Source organism: Montipora foliosa, chromosome 10 (assembly GCF_036669935.1).
Source record: "Montipora foliosa isolate CH-2021 chromosome 10, ASM3666993v2, whole genome shotgun sequence".
Classification (NCBI taxonomy): domain Eukaryota; kingdom Metazoa; phylum Cnidaria; class Anthozoa; order Scleractinia; family Acroporidae; genus Montipora; species Montipora foliosa.
Window position 1 is genome coordinate 8,839,534 of NC_090878.1, and position 19,584 is coordinate 8,859,117.

The 19,584-nt window shown below is 39.7% G+C and overlaps 1 protein-coding gene across 3 annotated transcripts in view; it reads left to right on the forward strand.

Moving 5' to 3' along the window:
• LOC137974466 (protein sidekick-1-like) overlaps window positions 1-19,584 on the forward strand; it is a 45,884-nt gene that overhangs the window by 24,539 nt on the left and 1,761 nt on the right. For all 3 annotated transcript variants that reach the window (XM_068821479.1, XM_068821481.1, XM_068821480.1), the window contains exons 13-17: window positions 6,404-6,721; window positions 7,504-7,800; window positions 9,643-9,731; window positions 9,913-10,028; window positions 15,188-15,541. In XM_068821479.1, the coding sequence (XP_068677580.1) occupies window positions 6,404-6,721; window positions 7,504-7,800; window positions 9,643-9,731; window positions 9,913-10,028; window positions 15,188-15,541 (1,174 nt within the window). The remainder of the gene's footprint in view (window positions 1-6,403; window positions 6,722-7,503; window positions 7,801-9,642; window positions 9,732-9,912; window positions 10,029-15,187; window positions 15,542-19,584) is intronic.

Consider the following 19,584-nt stretch of genomic DNA (forward strand, 5'->3'; position numbering starts at 1 on the left):
CAGTGTCTTCCAAAAACTCCTCGTGGTTTTATTACCACCATGCCTTAGGCACCGTTTCGTGATAGCATACATGGCACTGCAGTTTACACCTTCCATCTGACAATGCACAATGCCCTGATTCTTCGAAAAAAGGGCTGACAACGTCACCAATTACAAGGTGCTTTATTTAATTAAAAAAAGGTCAGGTACTAAGATTAAAAAAAAAAAAAAACTCAAAATAGTGCGATCTGTATGCCTGATTTCTACAATACTAAGTATTGATGTACGATGCTGCTCCCATAATTAAACAACGAGAAATGGCTTACTCGCTTTCAAACCTTTACTCGACAAAGTCGCCCTTTAAAAGATGCATAAATACATTTCATATGCGACAATATGCAATTGCATGGGGTCAGATTGTCTGAGAATGGTCCCAAGTTATTGATTGTTCTCATAGCAGCTCTTCTTATCACATATTCCACAGTATTTAGTGGTATAGTATGTTTCATTATTTCCAGAAGAATTTAGAATCGCCAAAGTGATCGTTAAAATTCATTTAAAAGGGTCAGAAATCTCAAAAAATCCTCTTGGGAGCAGAAGGAAACTAAATTCCGGAAAGCAATGTCGTGTCACTCTTTCACCGTGGGCCGAGGGACTTTAACTGACAATGAAGTCAACAACTGGTCACTCGCAATATATGATGACTTTTTTCTAAGCTACCGGAAATTAGCATAACACGCCCCACGTTAACAACCTTAAGAGGATCTCAAATGATCCTTTCTCCACCGTGAAGCGTATCCGTTCCGTAGAAGGTTGGACGTACTACCTGTACGCAAATAGCATAAATTTGTTCCTCATCTTACCACTATATTTGTCTCTACTGTCTTTTAAATCGTGCACAGCGATAGTAAACAACACCTGAAGTCACATTCATATGCTTCGAATGATTTGCTGTAAGTCTATGTCATTAACTCAACAGTTAAACCAGACTCACCCGGAATGTGACGATTGAATCAAAGACATCCAGGACAATAACAATTTCCTGGATATCTGGTTTTGATGGAAACAGTGAAATCAGCTCATACACAGTGGAGATTAGTGAGGACAATCAAAATTTTGGTGACGGTTACTGTCAAGGATTGTCCAACACTTCCTGTATAGTATCGGGCCTCATAACCAACGCTACTCTCGAGGGCCTGCATCCTGGTCGGATGTACTACCTTAGGGTGTTTGCAAATAATACAGTTGGGCAAAGTCAAGCAAGCTCCGTAGTGAATGAAACCACAGACGAAGAAGGTACATGCACTCCTAGTTGTAATAATTATTTTAATTGGGTGAAAAGTCCAGGTTGCAGGTCGTAGGTTAGGGTTGAAGGTCATCATTTTACCATAACATTTTACCGGCATTGGTAAATACCACAAATCTTTAGTTACGGTTATCGTTACGGTCCATAACGTCACATGAATTCATCATGACTACAGTAGCACGGCAGTGAATTTGTGTAATGGCACTTCAAAAAAAAAACGCGGCAATAGGAAAGGTTACGAAAACAAACATTCGATTCTATTTCACTATAAAATAATTTAACAGAAATATTTATATTATTGTCTTACAACAGTTAGACAACAATAGCACGCCATTTGTCAATTCCTCGAGATCAGACGTAGGAAGTATTTCTTTCTTTTTAAAAGGATAATATTATTGCTGTCAATAAACTTTAAGTGTAATTTCTAGGTTGCAGGAAACCTAAACATTTTCGACCTATTCGTGTCTTCGATCGTACGGTACAAATGGCGCAAAAAAACATTTGGTCTAACTGTCATGTACTATAGCTGTTGTGTATCATTTTTGCATCGAAAACCTCTTGTCAAAAATACCTTTTTCAAATCGTTTCCCAAAAAAACGCTGGTGAACCTCAAAAATCCGGATTTAGATTTGGATCCTTTGGATTCAGGATGCTTTTATGAATTTCGCCAAAAAAAAAAAAAAGGAAAATCCGTTTTCGGATCGAAGAATCCGTTTTCGGATTTCCCAAGAAAACACGCTCTAAATTTAAAATTTCAATTCTTTTCAGTGCCAAGTGCTCCTCCAACGTCTGTCCAAGGATTTAACACAAGCGCTACAAGCATTTTCGTCAGCTGGAGTGAAGTTCCACTATCTGATCAAAATGGTGTTATACTGAGTTATACAGTTGCCTACGAAGCCTTGCCTCCGTTACCGGGTTCAAAACTAACCAAAACTGTCAGTGCTCCAAATACAAGCATTACTTTAGAAGATCTCAATGAATTCACGGACTACAACATCACAGTCTTTGCGTCTACTGTAAAAGGAGGTGGAACTATCAGTACCCCTTTCATTGTGAGAACAGACGAGGACAGTAAGTACACTAATTCACATATAGCCATGCAAAGAAATATAAACGTATACTATTTCAAAATACATAGTGAAATACTTTTGTCTCTGTTTAAAAGCCTTCAGATTCTCAATTGATCAAAGTTATTGTCTTTTAGAACCAAGTGCTCCTCCTACTTCTGTCCAAGGATATAACACAAGCTCTACAAGTATTTTCGTCAGCTGGGGAGAAGTTCCAGGACCTGATGAAAATGGTGTTATATTAAGCTATACAGTTACCTACTATGCGTTACCGTCAGCTCCTGAAGTAACAAAAACCGTCGTTGCTCCAATTACTAACATTACCTTAGGAAATCTCAGTGAATTCACCGATTATAACATCACAGTCTTTGCGTCTACTGTAAAAGGAGGTGGACCTCTCAGTACCCCTATCATTGTGAGAACAGACGAGGACAGTAAGTACACTAATTCTATGTATATATATATATGTATATACATATATGCATATGTATATGTATATGTATATGTATATGTATATGTATGTATATATGTAATAAAAGAATTGAAAACATTCTACGCATCACTAAATGCTATATAAAAATACGTCAAATACAACTTCTGTAATTCAGAATACAGTGTTACTAAGGCCCGGGCCAAACGTCGAACTTCACATGAGACGAACTAAATGGTAGTTTGGGTCGATCCAAATTAATTTGGGCCGACCTAAATTAAAAATGTTGGGTCAAACGTCGAACTTAACGTCCAACTAAATGCAAAAGCGAATCTCTCAGTCAGCGGGATTCCAGAAGAATGGCGCAAATGAATACACGAAAGAAGTGTTTACATGCTTTGTAGTTCTAGAAAACGACGTTCCATACTGCAGAAAATGCTTATCTTTTAACAAATTCGGCGGAATGCTCTCTCCTCAGTGACAACCCCGCTATTGCTTTCACGAAAAAAATTCACTTATCATCACCACCATCTATCATCATCACTACCCATCATCACCACCATCGATCATCATCACCATCCACAAGACGATGTAATGTCTTTTTTTTATCCTGGCCAATCAAAAAGGACGGAGACAATTCGATAAACCAATCAAAACTCAAAGTAATTTCACGTATTAACCAATACAAAACTCGGGAAAGTGTGAACGGGCCAGCCACGATTGGTCATTGGTCATCACCAGTCCCCATTTCCCGGTTATTTTTGAACAGGAGGTTGTTATTACAGAATTTTGCGACGTCTTCCCCCTTTCCTTGTAAACCCCTTGTTTGTGTTGTAGCTTACTGGAAACTCTAAAGATGCATGGGTGCTCAATATAAACAACTGGCTACTGCAATATTTCGTACTGATATATTTATTGTAATGTCCTTTGGAAATAGTCGAAAATGGCATTTGCGAGACCCTAAATCTTAAAATTTTCAGGGGAAGCATGTCGCCAGACCACCCTGCTTCGGAGCGCCTTTGACATTCGAAACATTAAGGACCTTAAAATCAATGCCGGCGACTTTGCTCTTGTATAATTCTTTTCAAATCGGTACGAGCGGTTTCAGTCTAGTACACGTACACATTGTGGTCAACATCTCAAATCTGGTGATTTCACGTCGTACTCATGCAGAGTACCGCAAAAATAAGTGTGCTAAAATGCGTGATGCTCGGCAGCACGATTATTTATGTTCTTTCAATACCGATGATATCATTATTTTATGGCGTTGTCGTTGACGTCACCGTCGCCGTCGTAGATCTAAAAAAGGTTCCTATTCTTCGTGTGCGTAGACCTTCAAAATCTCACACTACGCCACCGGTGTATTTCACTTTGACATCGTAGAGCATATTGTGTCGGAAGTAGTGCTGACATGCTTGTCTCGTCCGGACCACGCATCAATACGCGGCAAGGCAAAGATCTTTACCGTAATTCACCGTACATCAAGGAATTTTTTCGTGGGCTCTAGTTTAACGGAACTTTTGCCTGACAAGCTACACTAAGTGAACTTCACCAGTGGCCATACCTTGAGAAGCAGGAATGGTATAGACCGTATTCATAAATGGCGGCTAAGCAATTATTCTTTTGTCTTTATGCTAATTATCCTCACTAGCCTCGTTAGCACGAACAAAATTCAAAAGAATCTTTGCTCCAAAGTGAGGCTAGTAGGGATGATTAGCACGAAGACAAAAGAATAATTTCTTGACCGCCATTTATAAATACGGTCTATTCCTTTTAACTACAGTGATGTGCATCCAGATTTGTAGATTATCGAAAGATCTGTTTGTTTTTATAATTGCAGCTGTACCAGCGGTAACAATCATTGGAGCTCCAGAGCAGTTTACCATCGTAGGAAATGAAATACAGCTGACATGCCAATACAACTCTACACCCACGGCATCAGAAGTACAGTGGCAGAAGAATGGATTTCTCATATCAAGAAATGCCACTATGGAGAACGGTGCTCGAGGAAACATCACTCATTTCAATGAAAGTTCGATACAGCTGACGATCAATCCAAGTATCTCAACAGATGCTGCGGACTACACATGTTTTGTTATAAAGATTCTTGATAATTCATCTGATACGATCGCGATTCGAGGTTTGTAGCAAGAGTTAAATTGTTGTATTTCTCGTTCTTTAATTTCAACATAAAAGTGTAAGCTAATTAGAGGTGGCAATTCTTTAAGACAGTCTTTATTGTAATAGAACTTCTCTCTCTCTCTCTCTTTCATCTTCTCAAGGTGCTGCTTAATTTCTGGGGCGCCCTGTGGCTTTCGAAGCTCAGCATCAGTTCGAAGATAGGTTTTGAGTCTGCGGTCCATAAGAATTTGAGCGGAGACAAGGGAGGGTTTCTGTAATTCAGTAGGGCCTTGTAGGGATCTTCTACTTCTTTAGGAGGTTCTCAATGGTTTATACAGCTCTTTCAACTTCACCATTGGATTGCGTATATAGGGGGCTTGACGAGGAGACCATTGTCGCTGATAAGTTCATCAGGAATGCCATACCTGGCAAATTGACTCTTCAGGTGGCAGATAACATTGTTACTGGTTAGCTCATCTAGCGTTGCAACTTTTATCCACTTGGAATAGTAATCCACGCTCAGCGAGTAATGAATACCATTGAACTCGAACAGGTCACTTCAGATTGCAGACCATGGTCTGTCTGGGGGATCTTTATTAAATTATCATTGGTTCCCTGGCCTGAGCCTTGTGAAACTGGCTGCACACGGAACACTTAGACACTTTGTCTTACATCTGTGAGGGCATTCCCGACCAAAATAAAATGTCCTTTGCGCGCTGTTTGCATTTCACGATACCTTTACGTGACTCATGTATGAGAGCGAGCATTTCTTTCCTCATACTTTGGGGAACAATCAGCTCTTAAGAATTTGAACTATTTACAAGCGAAAGTGGGCGGGGCTGAAACACGTAAATTCCCACCCATTCCACAGATCGGTGGTTTTCGTAGTATGCCTTATCATGACACTGACTATGTCTTCCGAAAACTCTTCGTGGTCTTTATAACCCACCATGCCCTAGGCACCATTTCGTGATAGCATACATGACAGTTTAAACCCTCCATCTGACAACGGACAATGCCCTGGGTCTGACAACGTCACGAATTAATTATAACGTGCTTAATTTACTAAGATTAAAAAAAAGATCAGGTACTAAGATTGAAAAAAAAAAACTCAAAATAGTGCGATCTGTATTCCTGATTTCTACTATACTAGGTATTGATGTACGATGCTGCTCCCATAATTAAACAACGAGAAATGGCTTACTCGCTCTCAAACATTTAATCGACAAAGTCGCCCTTTAAAAGATGCATAAATACATATCATATGCGACAATATGCAATTGCATAGGGTCAGATTGTCTAAAATGGTCCCAAGTCATTGATTGTTCTGATAGCAGTTCTTCTTTTCACAGATTTCACAGTATTCAGTGATACAGTATGTTTCATTATTTCCTGAAAAATTTAGAATCGCCAAAGTTATCGTTAAAATTTATGTAAAAGGGTCAGAAATCTCATATGCTTCGAATGATTTGCTATAATTCTATATCATTAACTCAACAGTTAAACCAGACTCACCTCGGAATGTGACGATTGAATCAAAGACATCCAGGACAATAACAATTTCCTGGATATCTGGTTTTGATGGAAACAGTGAAATCAGCTCATATACAGTGGAGATTAGTGAGGACAATCAAAACTTTGGTGACGGTTACTGTCAAAGATTGTCCAACAGTCCCTGTAGAGTATCGGGCCTCATAACCAACGCTACTCTCGAGGGCCTTCATCCTGGTCGGATGTACTACCTTAGGGTGTTTGCAAATAATGCAGTTGGGCAAAGTGAAGCAAGCTCCGTAGTAAATGAAACCGCAGACGAAGAAGGTACATACACTCCTAGTTGTAATAATAATTTTAATTGGATGTTCCAGAGGACAAAATAGGTCATATGGCCGGCATTGGTAAATACCACAAATCTTCAGTTTCTTTCAGGAGAAAAAAAAACACTGTTGTCGTTACAGTCCATAACGTCACATGAATTCATCATGACTACAGTAGCATGGCAGTGAATTTGTGTAATGGCACTTCAAAAAAACGCTTGCAACTGGCTTGATTTCTTGTGGTCTAACCTATTCACTTTAAAATAATTTAACAGATATATTTATATTAAGAGGGTTTCCACTGCACCTCTTCCTCTCCATAAACCTTATTTTGACTACAACAGTTAGACAACAATAGCACGCCATTTGTCAGTTCCTCGAGATCAGGTGTAGGAAGTATTTCTTTTCAAAAGGATAATATTATTGCTGTCAAGAAACTTAAAGTGTAATTTCTGGTGTGAAATTTGCAGGAAACCTAACCATTTTCGACCTATTCGTGTCTTCGATCGTACGGTAAAAATGGCGCGAGAAAAACATTTGGGCCGGCTGTCATGTACTATAGCTGTTGTGTATCATTTTTGCATCGAAAACCTCTTGTCAAAAATACTTTTTTCAAATCGTTTCCCAAAAAAACGCTGGTGAATCTCAAAAATCCGGATACTTCGAATTCATGATCCGTTTTTGAATTTCGCAAGTAAAACGCAAAATCCGTGTTTGGATCGAAGAATCAGTTTACGGATTTCCCAAAAAAACACGCTCTAAATTTAAAATTTCAATTCTTTTCAGTGCCAAGTGCTCCTCCAACCTCTGTCCAAGGATATAACACAAGCTCCACAAGCATTTTCGTCAGCTGGGGAGAAGTTCCAGTATCTGATCAAAATGGTGTTATACTGAGTTATACAGTTACATACCACACGTTACCGTCAGGTCCTGAACGAACCAAAACCGTCAGTGCTCCAACTACTAACATTACCTTAGGAAATCTAAATGAATTCACCGAATACAGCATCACAGTCTTTGCATCTACTATAAAAGGAGGTGGAACTACCAGTGCCGCTATCGTTGTGAGAACAGACGAGGACAGTAAGTACACTAATTCCTATATATATATATACACTTCTTGAACTTGAATAGAATAAATTTAGAGAGCGCTCAACTCTGAGAGGAGCAGTGATAATAATGATCAATGGTAGCAAGATTTCAGTTCATCGTTTTATTGCTACAACGCTGTTTCGTATGGTCCATACGAAACAGCGTTGTAGCAATAAAACGATGAACTGAAATCTTGCTACCATTGATCATTATTATATATATATATATAATACCACACTCATGCAGGCAATAACGAATGACCGTAAAATTACAAGAACTGGCAACTAAAAGCGAACTTAAGGTTGTGATGAGATATGAAAACTTTAAAACAGTTGCTATGAGATGTAAAAGCAAATGCTATATGAAATTAAGGTGGCTCAATACAGTTTCCAGCACTTTCCAAGACGTAGATTTTTGATGGGCCATAATTACTACTCTTTATCAATTGAAGCTACAATTATGGTATCAAAATACTGCCCAATCACTAGCAAACACGTTGGTATTATTTTTGTGACACAATAGGTTACCATAGCAATACTATGACCTGCTAAAAACACCCTCAATTTCAGCTTTAAGCGCTTATATTTCAAAAACGGCACGGTGAAAGTTTTTCTTATTACAGAATTTTGATTAACAGAATAAGATGTAACTTTTGACAAAGTTTAAAAAAATTCTGTACATGGGGTTCAGAGCCGTCTTGATTTTTCGCAAATTTAAGGACTTCTAGATTATCTCTGCTCTTAGTTTGACGTCGAGTTTCTAAGTTGCCCCAGGCCAACTTTTTAATCAGTTGGTTGGAGTCAGCGTCATAACTAGAATGAGTAAAGATGCGAGCCGCTCGATTTTGGAGTTTCCACAGCTACCACATACAACACTGCATGCAATAGTCGAAGTGCGATTCAACTAACCCGTGATAGATATTTTACTACGAAATGAAGTCAGCGCATTCTCGAATAAGCCGACTTGGGATCATGTCGAGACCAGCCCCTTTAGTTCCTTCAGTAGTTTTAAAATCCGTCCACTATTGGTAGGGCAAAATTAAAATCTATTAGTCCTTTTAACATATTTCAGATAACAGGTGTCAATGCAATTAGACAATGGAATGTCATTAGGTTACGCAAGTTTAAGGCCAACGGATGAGAAATGATCACTGAAAGCATTCGACAAGTATGGGGATTTAGTTAAAGAAATACCATCCAGCTTTCACTCTAATCGGTGAATTAGCAACTTTTCGAGAGATAAGCTCGTTGATCAATTGCCATTTTTTACAGGGGTCTATTTCCAGTCTGAACATTTCTTAAAGTGGACTTAAAACTTTTTTATTTAATAAGGCATTTAATTAGGGATTTCAGAATTGTAAATTTTAAGTCTTAATCTTAAGTCTTGATATGTAAGGCGCAGTTGAATATTTATATAGAAACTGCGCGGCATATATTAATAATAATTACATAAATAAATGGTCAAAAATGGTCAATTGTTGGTTTTCACTCACGTGATCAACAGGAATGTTTTTCAACGAAAACAAAAGGAAGCGTTTGCATAATAATAGAGTTCAATTCCGGGAGGATTTGATCGAGGCACCAACATGGCCGCCTTTCCTTTGTTTAGGGGCACCAACATGGCGATCGTGACGTCATGTGAAAACCGAGAATAATTACTGGCGGCAAATCAACAAGCTGGTCTTTATTTGTCGTGTCCTGTCTTGTTCATAACGTGAACAATGACACTACCGGGTTGCGTTTGTACGTCCACTTGTTTGTGTTTGCTTGTTGTTTCTTTATCCTCGCAGTGAAAATGATATTGTTAAGAAAACCACATTACATTTGTGAATAGGTCCAGTTCCGACGCTAACTCCACCACGGATGCCATCAGTAACAGAGAAAGAGCAGGCAGTAGAGATGTCCCTAACAGCAGATGAAGACGTAAGTAAATAAAGCCGCCCTGTAACCATCTTATTTTGGGATAAGGTTAGTCTAGCTTTTCCTAAATGGCAAAAAGAGACGCCGAGCGTTTCAGTTTCAAAAACCTCCTCGCTTATGTTCACCATGAGTTCACGCCATTGTGACTGAATCTGTGAATATGGATTTTCCTTTCTTTGATCAGTTTAAATGGGACTTCAACACCGACAAGTCTTTTAAAGATACAATGGCGTCTGTTACATCCGCTTACTGTGAAAGCAAAAGAACCGAATGTGCACTTAGAGACCAAAGACGAATGAGGTATGTTCTTTTTATTATCCTCGTCGTCTTCGTTGTTGTCATCTACGGAATCCTCGTATGCTTTGATGTGCAGGCTTTAAATACAAGCTGAGCAAATACGTGTTAGTTCAACGTCTGCTCTAGGTAGATTAGTATTATTTTTTCATGGTATCTCATTTTATTATTCCACTATTACGCCATTTTACCATATTTGGTCAACGCAAAAAAAACATGACACCGTAATACACTGACGTGTCCCAGTTTGACCGGTTTGGAACACAGCAAATACGGACAGAACGAGAATTTAGCTTGTCATCGCTTGTCACTCGTCATTTCGTTTATCCAATCAAGTAAAGGACATTTGAACGATTTCGTCTGTGTCATTCGCACGCGGCAATTGATATGATTCTCAGTCAATGCAGGAAGAAACCAAAATAGTAGAAAATGGCGTAATAGTGCTATAAAGAATTCTTCGTTGAAATGTTTATCATATAATACGTGCAGGCATTTTGCTCGTTGCTCTTATTTTTCCGAGCCAACGAGCAAAATGTCCACACGTATTATATGTTAAATCATTCAATAAGGGGTAGATATTTTACATTATTTCTCAGATGTAATTGTAGTGCGCGCACCATGATTGGCTAATTTAGCAGATCGTATTCTACAGTAGAGCCCTTTGTCCGGCCCGCTAAATGTGAAATTCTGATGCAACATTTTTCAGAAAGTTTTTCATGTTGTTCATGATGTGGACTGTCAATAAGGCTTATTCGTTTTCTCAGATTTGACGCATGCGGTTTGCCAATCATTTGTGGCAGTTGGACGTTCCGCTTGACTTGAATTAGTTTCCTTTCCCGCTCGCCCGATTACCTCAGAGATATAATACCCTACTAACCGCTTTCTAACTGTTTACAGAAAATCAACACGCATGGACAGACTATCAGACAATATTAGACAAATGTCACTAACGCTTGAGCAAAATTGGAAATGGTCAAACAAAACCTTCCTTCATATTTTGTGTGTACTTAGTCCTTGGGATGAAACTACTCACAATGATATTTGTTTAATTTCTAACATAAACCTAAGCTGAGCATCAGTTTGTGAAGTTTAGGCCACAAAAAGGATTCTTGGGAACAATTTGTACCTTGAAAATTGGAGTATTGTCAGTGAAATATTTCAAAGAGCAGATCAACCCTAGTGGCCCCTGTGCCTTGTCATTTACCAGGAGGGGGAAATGTTTTTTTTAAAAAGCTTAAAATATCACATTTTTTAACAAACTTTTCTCCTCCTAGTATTCAGATTTTGATCAAAATTAGGACTGGAGGTGAATATTTCACTCTTTGTGAATCGTTTACTGCTAAAAACCCAGCGGGCACTCCATACTTGTTTGCAGGACAACCATTTACAATCTAAACCTCATAATAAACTTTAATTTTTCGTACTTTTTTTCAATCGCGCCTATCTTTCTTTTTAATAATATTATTGCGGCTATTTCACGCAAGACCGTTCGAATGTTTTCAATAGAGAAAACTTATCTAGGTTTGACATTCAGAAATCAAGCAGATTTACAGTTATTATTTTTAAAAATCATACCTTCTAGCGAGCAGTTAATTTATGCAAAAATTACTGTCTTCGGATAACTGGGCAAGAATCTCTAACATTAAACCGTCCAGCATAGTAAACCTCTCTTAGGCTCCGTAGTTAGGTGATCTATAATAGGTAATTTTAATTATACATACCACTAACAAAGATATCAGTTCACAAACATTTCAGAGCCAACGGCAGGTCACACAAAAGTGACCAGAAGTCAGTGATTCTTCAACGTCTCATCCGTGTGAAGAGGATGCATTTCGTCGCGTTTAAACCACAGTTCTCATGTCCGATGACACCTCAAATGGTTCCTTTTACAACGACATCTTATCCAATAGACCCTTCTCCAAAATGGCGGCCGAAAATTCAAGTAAGTTAAAATTAAAAACTAATACCAGAAATAGAAAGAGCACCTTTACATTTCAATGAGCCTGAAAAGTTTCGGCATATCAGGTGTAATATCCGCTGAGAAATTGTAAGTTGAGAAAGGAAAATTTACAGACGTTTGTATGTTTGGGGGTATGGCCTATACTCCCAGTCATACAAACGTCCGTACATTTTTCAACTTTAAACTCACATTTTCTCAGCTGATATAACACCTAATACGATGAAACTTTGCAGGGTTACTAAATTAAAGGTGCTCTTTCTATTTCTGGAATCAGTTTTTCATTCAGTTCAATTTTAACTCATTCAAATCCGTTGCCGCCATTTTGGAGAAGTGTCTGTTCGCTGCAGTTGCTCATAGTTCGGTGGTCGCCTCAGAAATGCCCGTATATCAGATGAAGCGAAACGCCCTGTTATCTTGCCAAGATGAGCTCATATTACCCAGCTCATTCTGCAAATATTGCCATAAAGCAGTCAAACATCAAGGCCGCGGCATGACTTACAATGAAGTCCGTTGACGTGGATACTAGATAACACTGGTGGTACCTCTGCTGTTTAAAAATGGCAAGCTTCGCGCTACATTTAATTAAATAGTGTATGATAACGAACTGTGCTTTCATGTCACTGATGAAGGCTTAAGAATTAGCCGAAACGTCTGTTGAAAAATATCAAGAGTCAGAGGCAAACCTTTTTCCATAGAACCTCTGCTGTGTCTTATTTCATTTCTCGATGTGTCATCGGCAGAAAGCTTCGTTCCCCGCCTCAGCAAAAGAAGTTGGCAGATCTACCTGAAGATCGTGTTGAGGACGCTGCTCCGTTCACATACAGCGCAGTTGATTATTTTGGCTCCTTTGTAGTAAAGGAAGGGAGGAAGGAAGTCAAGCGTTACGGTATCATTTTCACATGTATGGCTGCTTCACGTGCTATTCTCTGGAAACAGATGCTTTAAAGCGGCCTTCACACGGCAAACTTAAGTTTGCGAACTCGTGTTGGCAAACTTTAAAAAGTTGGCAAACTCGTGCGTTCACACGTCAAACTCACAATCTAATTCAAATCGCTCAACAAAAATGGATACAGTAATGAATACGGAACTTTGAGGTGAAAAGAGTAATTTTTGAAGAACGACTGTGATCAATTTTTAAGCAGAACTCCATCGGCCTAGAAAACAAACTTTACTTATCGCCTTTTAACCCCAGTTTCAAGTTGGTGAAAAAGTTGGTGAAAAAGTTGGTGAGAATAGAGGCAAGCTCTATTTGTCGCCAACAGTTTGCCAACGTGTTTTCCGACTGTTTTTGTGCCGTGTTCACACACACCAACTTGAGTTTGCCGACACGGTTTTGCAAACCCAAGTTTGCCGTGTGAAGGCCGCTTAAGACGCTTCCAGGAAGAGTGTGGTCCTGTTCGTCAATTACGATGCGATTGTGGAACCAACATTATAGGAGCGGATTGCGAATTGATGAAGGAAGGAAAGTCGGAGATGAATCAGGACAAGATTCCCGTCAAATTGTTAGAGGATAATTGCGAATGGATTGACTTCAAGTTCAGCCCCTCCCCCGCAAGTCACATAGGTCGCTCGTGGGAACATCAGATATGGACGGTTCGAAATATCCTTGCATCCTTGCTGAAAGAGTCAGGACGTCAGCTGGACGATTAAAGCTTTCGCACCTTTGTAAAGGAAGCTCAAACTATGATCAACTCCAAACCACTTGCCCTAAATAACATGCTATCGCCTGACTCTCCACGACCAATGACTCCAAATCACTTGTTAACCATGAAGACCAAGGTACTGATGCCATCCCCAGGCGTTTTCCAGCGAGGAGATCTCTACCTAGGCAAGAGATGGAGAAGGTGATGTTCAACTCCTTGCAAATCCGTTTTGGGAGAAATGGCGAAAGGAGTTTCTTCAGACTCTCCAGATTCGGAAGAAGTGGACCAAACTGCAACTTAATCTGCAAAAGGGGGACGTGGTAATGGTAAAGAACGAGGATACCCTTCCAAACTTGTGAACACTGGCAATAGTTCAAGAAGTGTTCCCCAGTAATGATGTCCTCGTTGGGAAGGTGAAACTTGATATGGCGACCTCCAATCTTGACCGGCAACCATGGACGAAGAAACAGTGTTGATCAATACCTTGAACGGCCAATCTACAAGTTAGTTCTTATCATGGAAGAAGATCGGGAATTCCCCGACAAGGAGCTTTAAAAAGTAATCTCGCCTTGAACTGTTCTCCGAGAACTGAGCATTAGTTTTCTATTCGGTACTGTTATATGAAACCCGTTCAAATTTACTTTACGATGCTTACTCACGAATTTCAAAGACAAAGACGACCGCAAGGACAGACAGGAAGCAGTATACAAGATCACATGCTGCGATTGCCAGGCCACTTACGTTGATGAAACCCTCAGGAACCTAAATACACGACCTACAGAACAAAAACGAGCGAGTAAGAATGGAGATCTCAACGGCAATATTGCTGAACACCATTCAAGAACAAAACACACTATCGACAGGGACTCTACTAAGTACTTACCCTACCGTATGAACCATTATCAGCACCTTTCACTTGAAAGCTGGTATACAAACCTAGAACAAACTACATTAAACCGTTGCCCACCTCTACATGCGCCTTTAAAACGATTACTTAACAGAAAACCTTAACTACACTTTTTCCTTTCAGCTTACAAACCTACTGCGACCTTCACTTACAAACCTGATCGTAATGCACCAATCACCGCTCACTATCCTCACAACCAATCACATTATTTTTCTAACAACCAATCACAACACAGATCAGAGCTGGCTATTTACAAGTGCAGCAGAGAAGTTGAACCAGGGCCTACCAAAACAAATTCAACCAGTGGTCAGAACGTGTCTTGAACCCGGCGGGATCCCGGGATCCCGGGATCCCGGGATCTAAACGCAAGCACCCGAACCACTGGGCCTCACTGCCTCCTGAAGAAGATACATATCTTCTGCTTCATGCAGTATCCAAAAATTGATGGCCAATAAGGTGGCACATCCTTCCTTGATTCTCAAAAAAATATATTTCCTATTCAGTCAAGAATGACTGATTGATCAATTAAGGCACTGACTGACTGGGTTTTTGGTTGACCAGCTGGTTGTCTGGCTGATTTGTGTGTTGAATGGATGGATGGACGAAGAGAGAAAATAAATAAGAAATTGAGAAAGGTTTTTTTTTCTGCCATCAGACGTGAAGACATTCTGTATGAGCCTGATCAAGTCCATCTCCTCCCTGGATATCCTAGTAACGTTTCTGGTTCTCTTCAAGTCGCCTTCTACGTCCAGCAGCCCCAGGGACTCTTCACTGGTAATACCTCTGTATTACCAAGCAACACATTACTTCAAATTGTTGAATCGTCCAAGTCAAGACTTGAAAATGCTATTGGAGCGAACATTACCAGTGTCAAAGTTTTGCCGACAACAAAAGTACAGGAATCTGATGATGCTGGCAGCAGTGAAAGTTCCAACTTAATTGCGATTGGTGTTTCTGTTGCAGTGTCTACATTGTTTGTCGTTGTTTGCATTGTCATCTTCGTTTGGCGGTGAGTTACATTCATTCACAACATTTTGGTTTCTTGTTGCAGGTTGCAGGTTAGAATTTCACTCAATTAGAGATTTCCTCAAGTACCGTCGATCTAATTTCAATTCATTCTAATAGTTCACTTAATGTTCAGCGAGGTCCATGATTATGTGTAAGGCAATCGACACCCTGGTCGGAGCACGCTGACAATAGTCAATGTATTTGTATTTCGTAAATATTAGAGCTCAGAAAACCTAGACAAATGAACACAACGCTGAGTACAAAGCAAACAGGAACAGATGCCTTTACTGTTTTACCAGCAATACCAAGCTTGGTGCGCAGAGATTGCGGACATTGTAAATGAGGGCTCTTTAGCAGCCCTTTTTTTTGTTTTCAAACTTACACGATACGACAGGCCAAAAAATATACCGGAAGTTTATTGCTGCCGATAGACAGCAATCGAGAATTTCCATGGTTGGTTCTTATCAAGAAACAGCCCATCAGGAATCCCCTTAAACGAGCACTCGAGGTCTAGCCAACCATCGGCCGTCTTATAACAGATAAAATATTCGCGCGCATGTGCTTCTCAGCCACTGTTTTTTCCTCCCTTGTGGAAGACTCGAGATTTGCAGCTGACTTGTGGGGTTTTTTCCTTTCTTTAGTAAAATTTTATTTACACACACTTGTCCCGTCAACTTAATAATTGAACTTCTTATTGTTATATTTACATTCAAACATGCTACTAACGGCAGCACTCTTTCTCAATGAGAACTTGTAGTCGGCAATAGCTGGGAGAGTTGAAAACACTGACCCCCAGTCCACGAACTACCCAAATGGACTACCCCCAAAATACTATTTCAAGTGGGTACTATTGGTCATAAGGAGCATCCCAATTAGTATATCATCAATTCCGTTCTTTCAATAGGACTCATTCGAAACAGTATTTTTTTAGAGTTAGTCTATTTTAGGGTAGTCCATTCGGGTAGTCCATCCGGTTAGTCCATGGACTGGGGGTCAGTGTTTTCAAGTTAACGTTCAACTCTCAACGAGCACCGATCCAGGCGGGGAGTCGAATGAAATACACACGAACATGAACCACGCCAAACAGTAACTGAACTACTAAAATAAATTAAAACTATATCAACGGTACTTCAGGAAATCTTTAAGTGAAATTCTGACCTGAAACCTCCTAATTACACCCTCTGGCATTCTTACGACGTTGAATTCACGAGAATCCTCAATTTCCTCCTCTCCTTTACTTTATAATTTATTTGGCCGCCATTATGAAAGAGGTCTATAGATTTATGCATACAGAAGTGACGTCACCTAACACACTAACCAGCAGTTTGATCAGTTTTGTGATGGCGGAGCTCAACTCAGGAATATGCATAATAAAACAATTATTGGATTCAGTTTTCGCACGATAGCAATAATTATCAAGGCCTCAGTTGCTGTTATCCGCTTCAGCCTTCGGCTGCGGCAGATATCACAACTTTGGCCTTGATAATTATAGCTAGAGCGATTTTCAATTGAGTGTCGTAAAACCAAAACCAAAGTAATTACTTTGGCCAATCAAAAACGACGGAGACAATCCAGTAAACCAATCAAAACTCGAAGTAATTACACGTAGCCGACACAAAACGCGGGAAAACGTGCACGCGCAAACCACAATTGGTTTTGGTTTCACTTCTCATTGGTTGAAAAAGTGGCGCGAGAACTTTGAACCAATCACTGAGTGAAGAAAATGCAAAACCAAAGCAATTCGCTAATTACTTTCGACACTCATATGAAAACCACTCTATCATGCGAAAAACGGATCCAATAATTGATAATTGGTATTTGAATGAAATCACTTCTTTGTTTTCGATTGGCTGGCCTTCAGCTAGCCGACTGGATGAAGTCATTATGCCGCCATCTTGGATGCATGATGAAAGTGACAGAAACTGGGACAGCGAGTCAAAAAAATGACTATCAACTTGGAATTGTTGTGGGTAGAGGGTGGGTAGAGGCGGGCTTCTCGCCCTGCTCCGTTTCAAATAGCGACCCTGTCATTGGTGTATATAAGGTGCTTGCAGTCGATAAGTGCATCATTATCTCAGTTCTTTTATTAAATGACGTCAAGGTCAATCGGCCATTAAGTTTTATTGCACGAGTGACTCCACTTCATTAGGACATTAGGTTATAATTTATATTGATATTATTACAAGTGTTTTGGTAAATACTATTGTAAATATCATTATGCATGTAATTCTTTTTGATAGTATAAGATTGTAAAGCGCAGTAGATCATTGCCTCATTACGGTGGCCCACAAGGGACATACGGCAAATTAAAGAGTTGCTGTAAATGAAAACATCAAAAGTATGCGAGCGCACTGAAGGAAGGGCAGATACAAGATTCAAGCTGTAGGATGTGAAAGCAACCGGTTGTAGTTAACCATCCCCATTAGCTTCAATGCATTTTCTAAAGAAACATATGAAAAGTTGGTTCTCTCAGTGTAGCTCGGTTAGCTGGGGCACCCTCCCTCTGTGCAAACAGGCCCTTACCCAATCGAAAACATTTGTTTCCACGGGTGTCTTAGATTGATGCTAAATTAAAAAAAAAAGAAATTTTAGAAGTTTGTTCCCAGCCACGCGGACAATAATCGAGGTGGCGCTCCATTCTTCACTTAAGCCTGTGTTTCTCAATTTTGAAAAAGTACATCTTCGAATACTTCTCAAAATATTTATGATGGCGATCGATGAAAGCCATGAAAAGGGAACGGCGAGCGAAAAGGACAATGAAGTAGAATGCTTCAGCGACAACGTTCACAAAACATTCATTACAGTTGGACCCGTGAATTTAATGGTGGAACAAACACATAATTCCTTTTTCAGAGGTGAGACTTTCGTTATTGTCTCGTCCAAACGATAAAAAAATAAAGTTTAAAATGTCTGGACGTTTGTACCATCATTTTTGTGAGGGTCTTAGCTTCCACGTTTTTCAAGTTGAGTCTTAGTGGGTCTTAGTGGTCTTGGTTTTCAAGACAAGTGAGTATTGAAGAAAACAATTGTACTTGAAAAAGAAAACTATGAGCGAAATTCTGAATAAAAACTGACCTCTTACCTTGTTTTATTTGTGAGGCATCTTGTCTTCTGTGTGGTTTTTATACTGCCTTATGCGATTTTCAGGGAGTTCTTAGCGTTGGTGGTTTTCTCTGTGTGTGTGTATGTATATATATATCAAAGTTTCATGTTTAGACAATCATCAGGCTACAGATCTTACATTTGCACTCTAACTCATTTAAAGACCATTCTAATACTCTGGGGGAGCGTGCTATTTTACGTTCGACAAAAGGTAACCCCCCTATATAGAATGAAGAACTGGAAATCCAACGATGTAGTCACGAGCCACTACGAAATGCTGACTGATCCATTTTGAATGAAGAAACACATATGCCGTGAGTGGGAATCGAACCCGCGTTCCCTGGACTAGATGTCAGGTGTGCTAACCACTGCACCATCACGACAATCCTGCTGGAATCAGAGCAATCAGAGAGGTGATTTGTTAGCTGCGGGGCTCCCTGGCGTTTTATCATTCAGGAATAGGACTACATCGGATCATCCGAAGAAGATTCACAGGCTACCAGAAATACCAAATTATATTTATTTAGATGGTGCAGTCACTGTGGTTAGCACACCTGACATGTAATCCAGGGAACGCGGGTACATATGATGGTGCAGTCACTGTGCAGACTGTGGTTAGCACACCTGACATGTAATCCAGGGAACGCGGGTTCGATTCCCACTCACGGCATATGTGTTTTTCATTCAAAAATGGATCAGTCAGTATTTCGTACTGGCTCGTGACTACATCGTTGTATTTCCAGTTCTTCATTCTAAATATATATAGTATAATTAATTGTATAGGAAATGAAAACTTAAAACATTAAAACACTACAGAACTGTTTCGAAAGGGCCTGATGGTCCTCTCTCGTCAGGTGCATGAAACACTGACTGACTAACGTTCCTTTTATAGGTTGATGGTTCAAGCATGCGTTATCAAATGTTTGGCTGCGTGCTCGCACT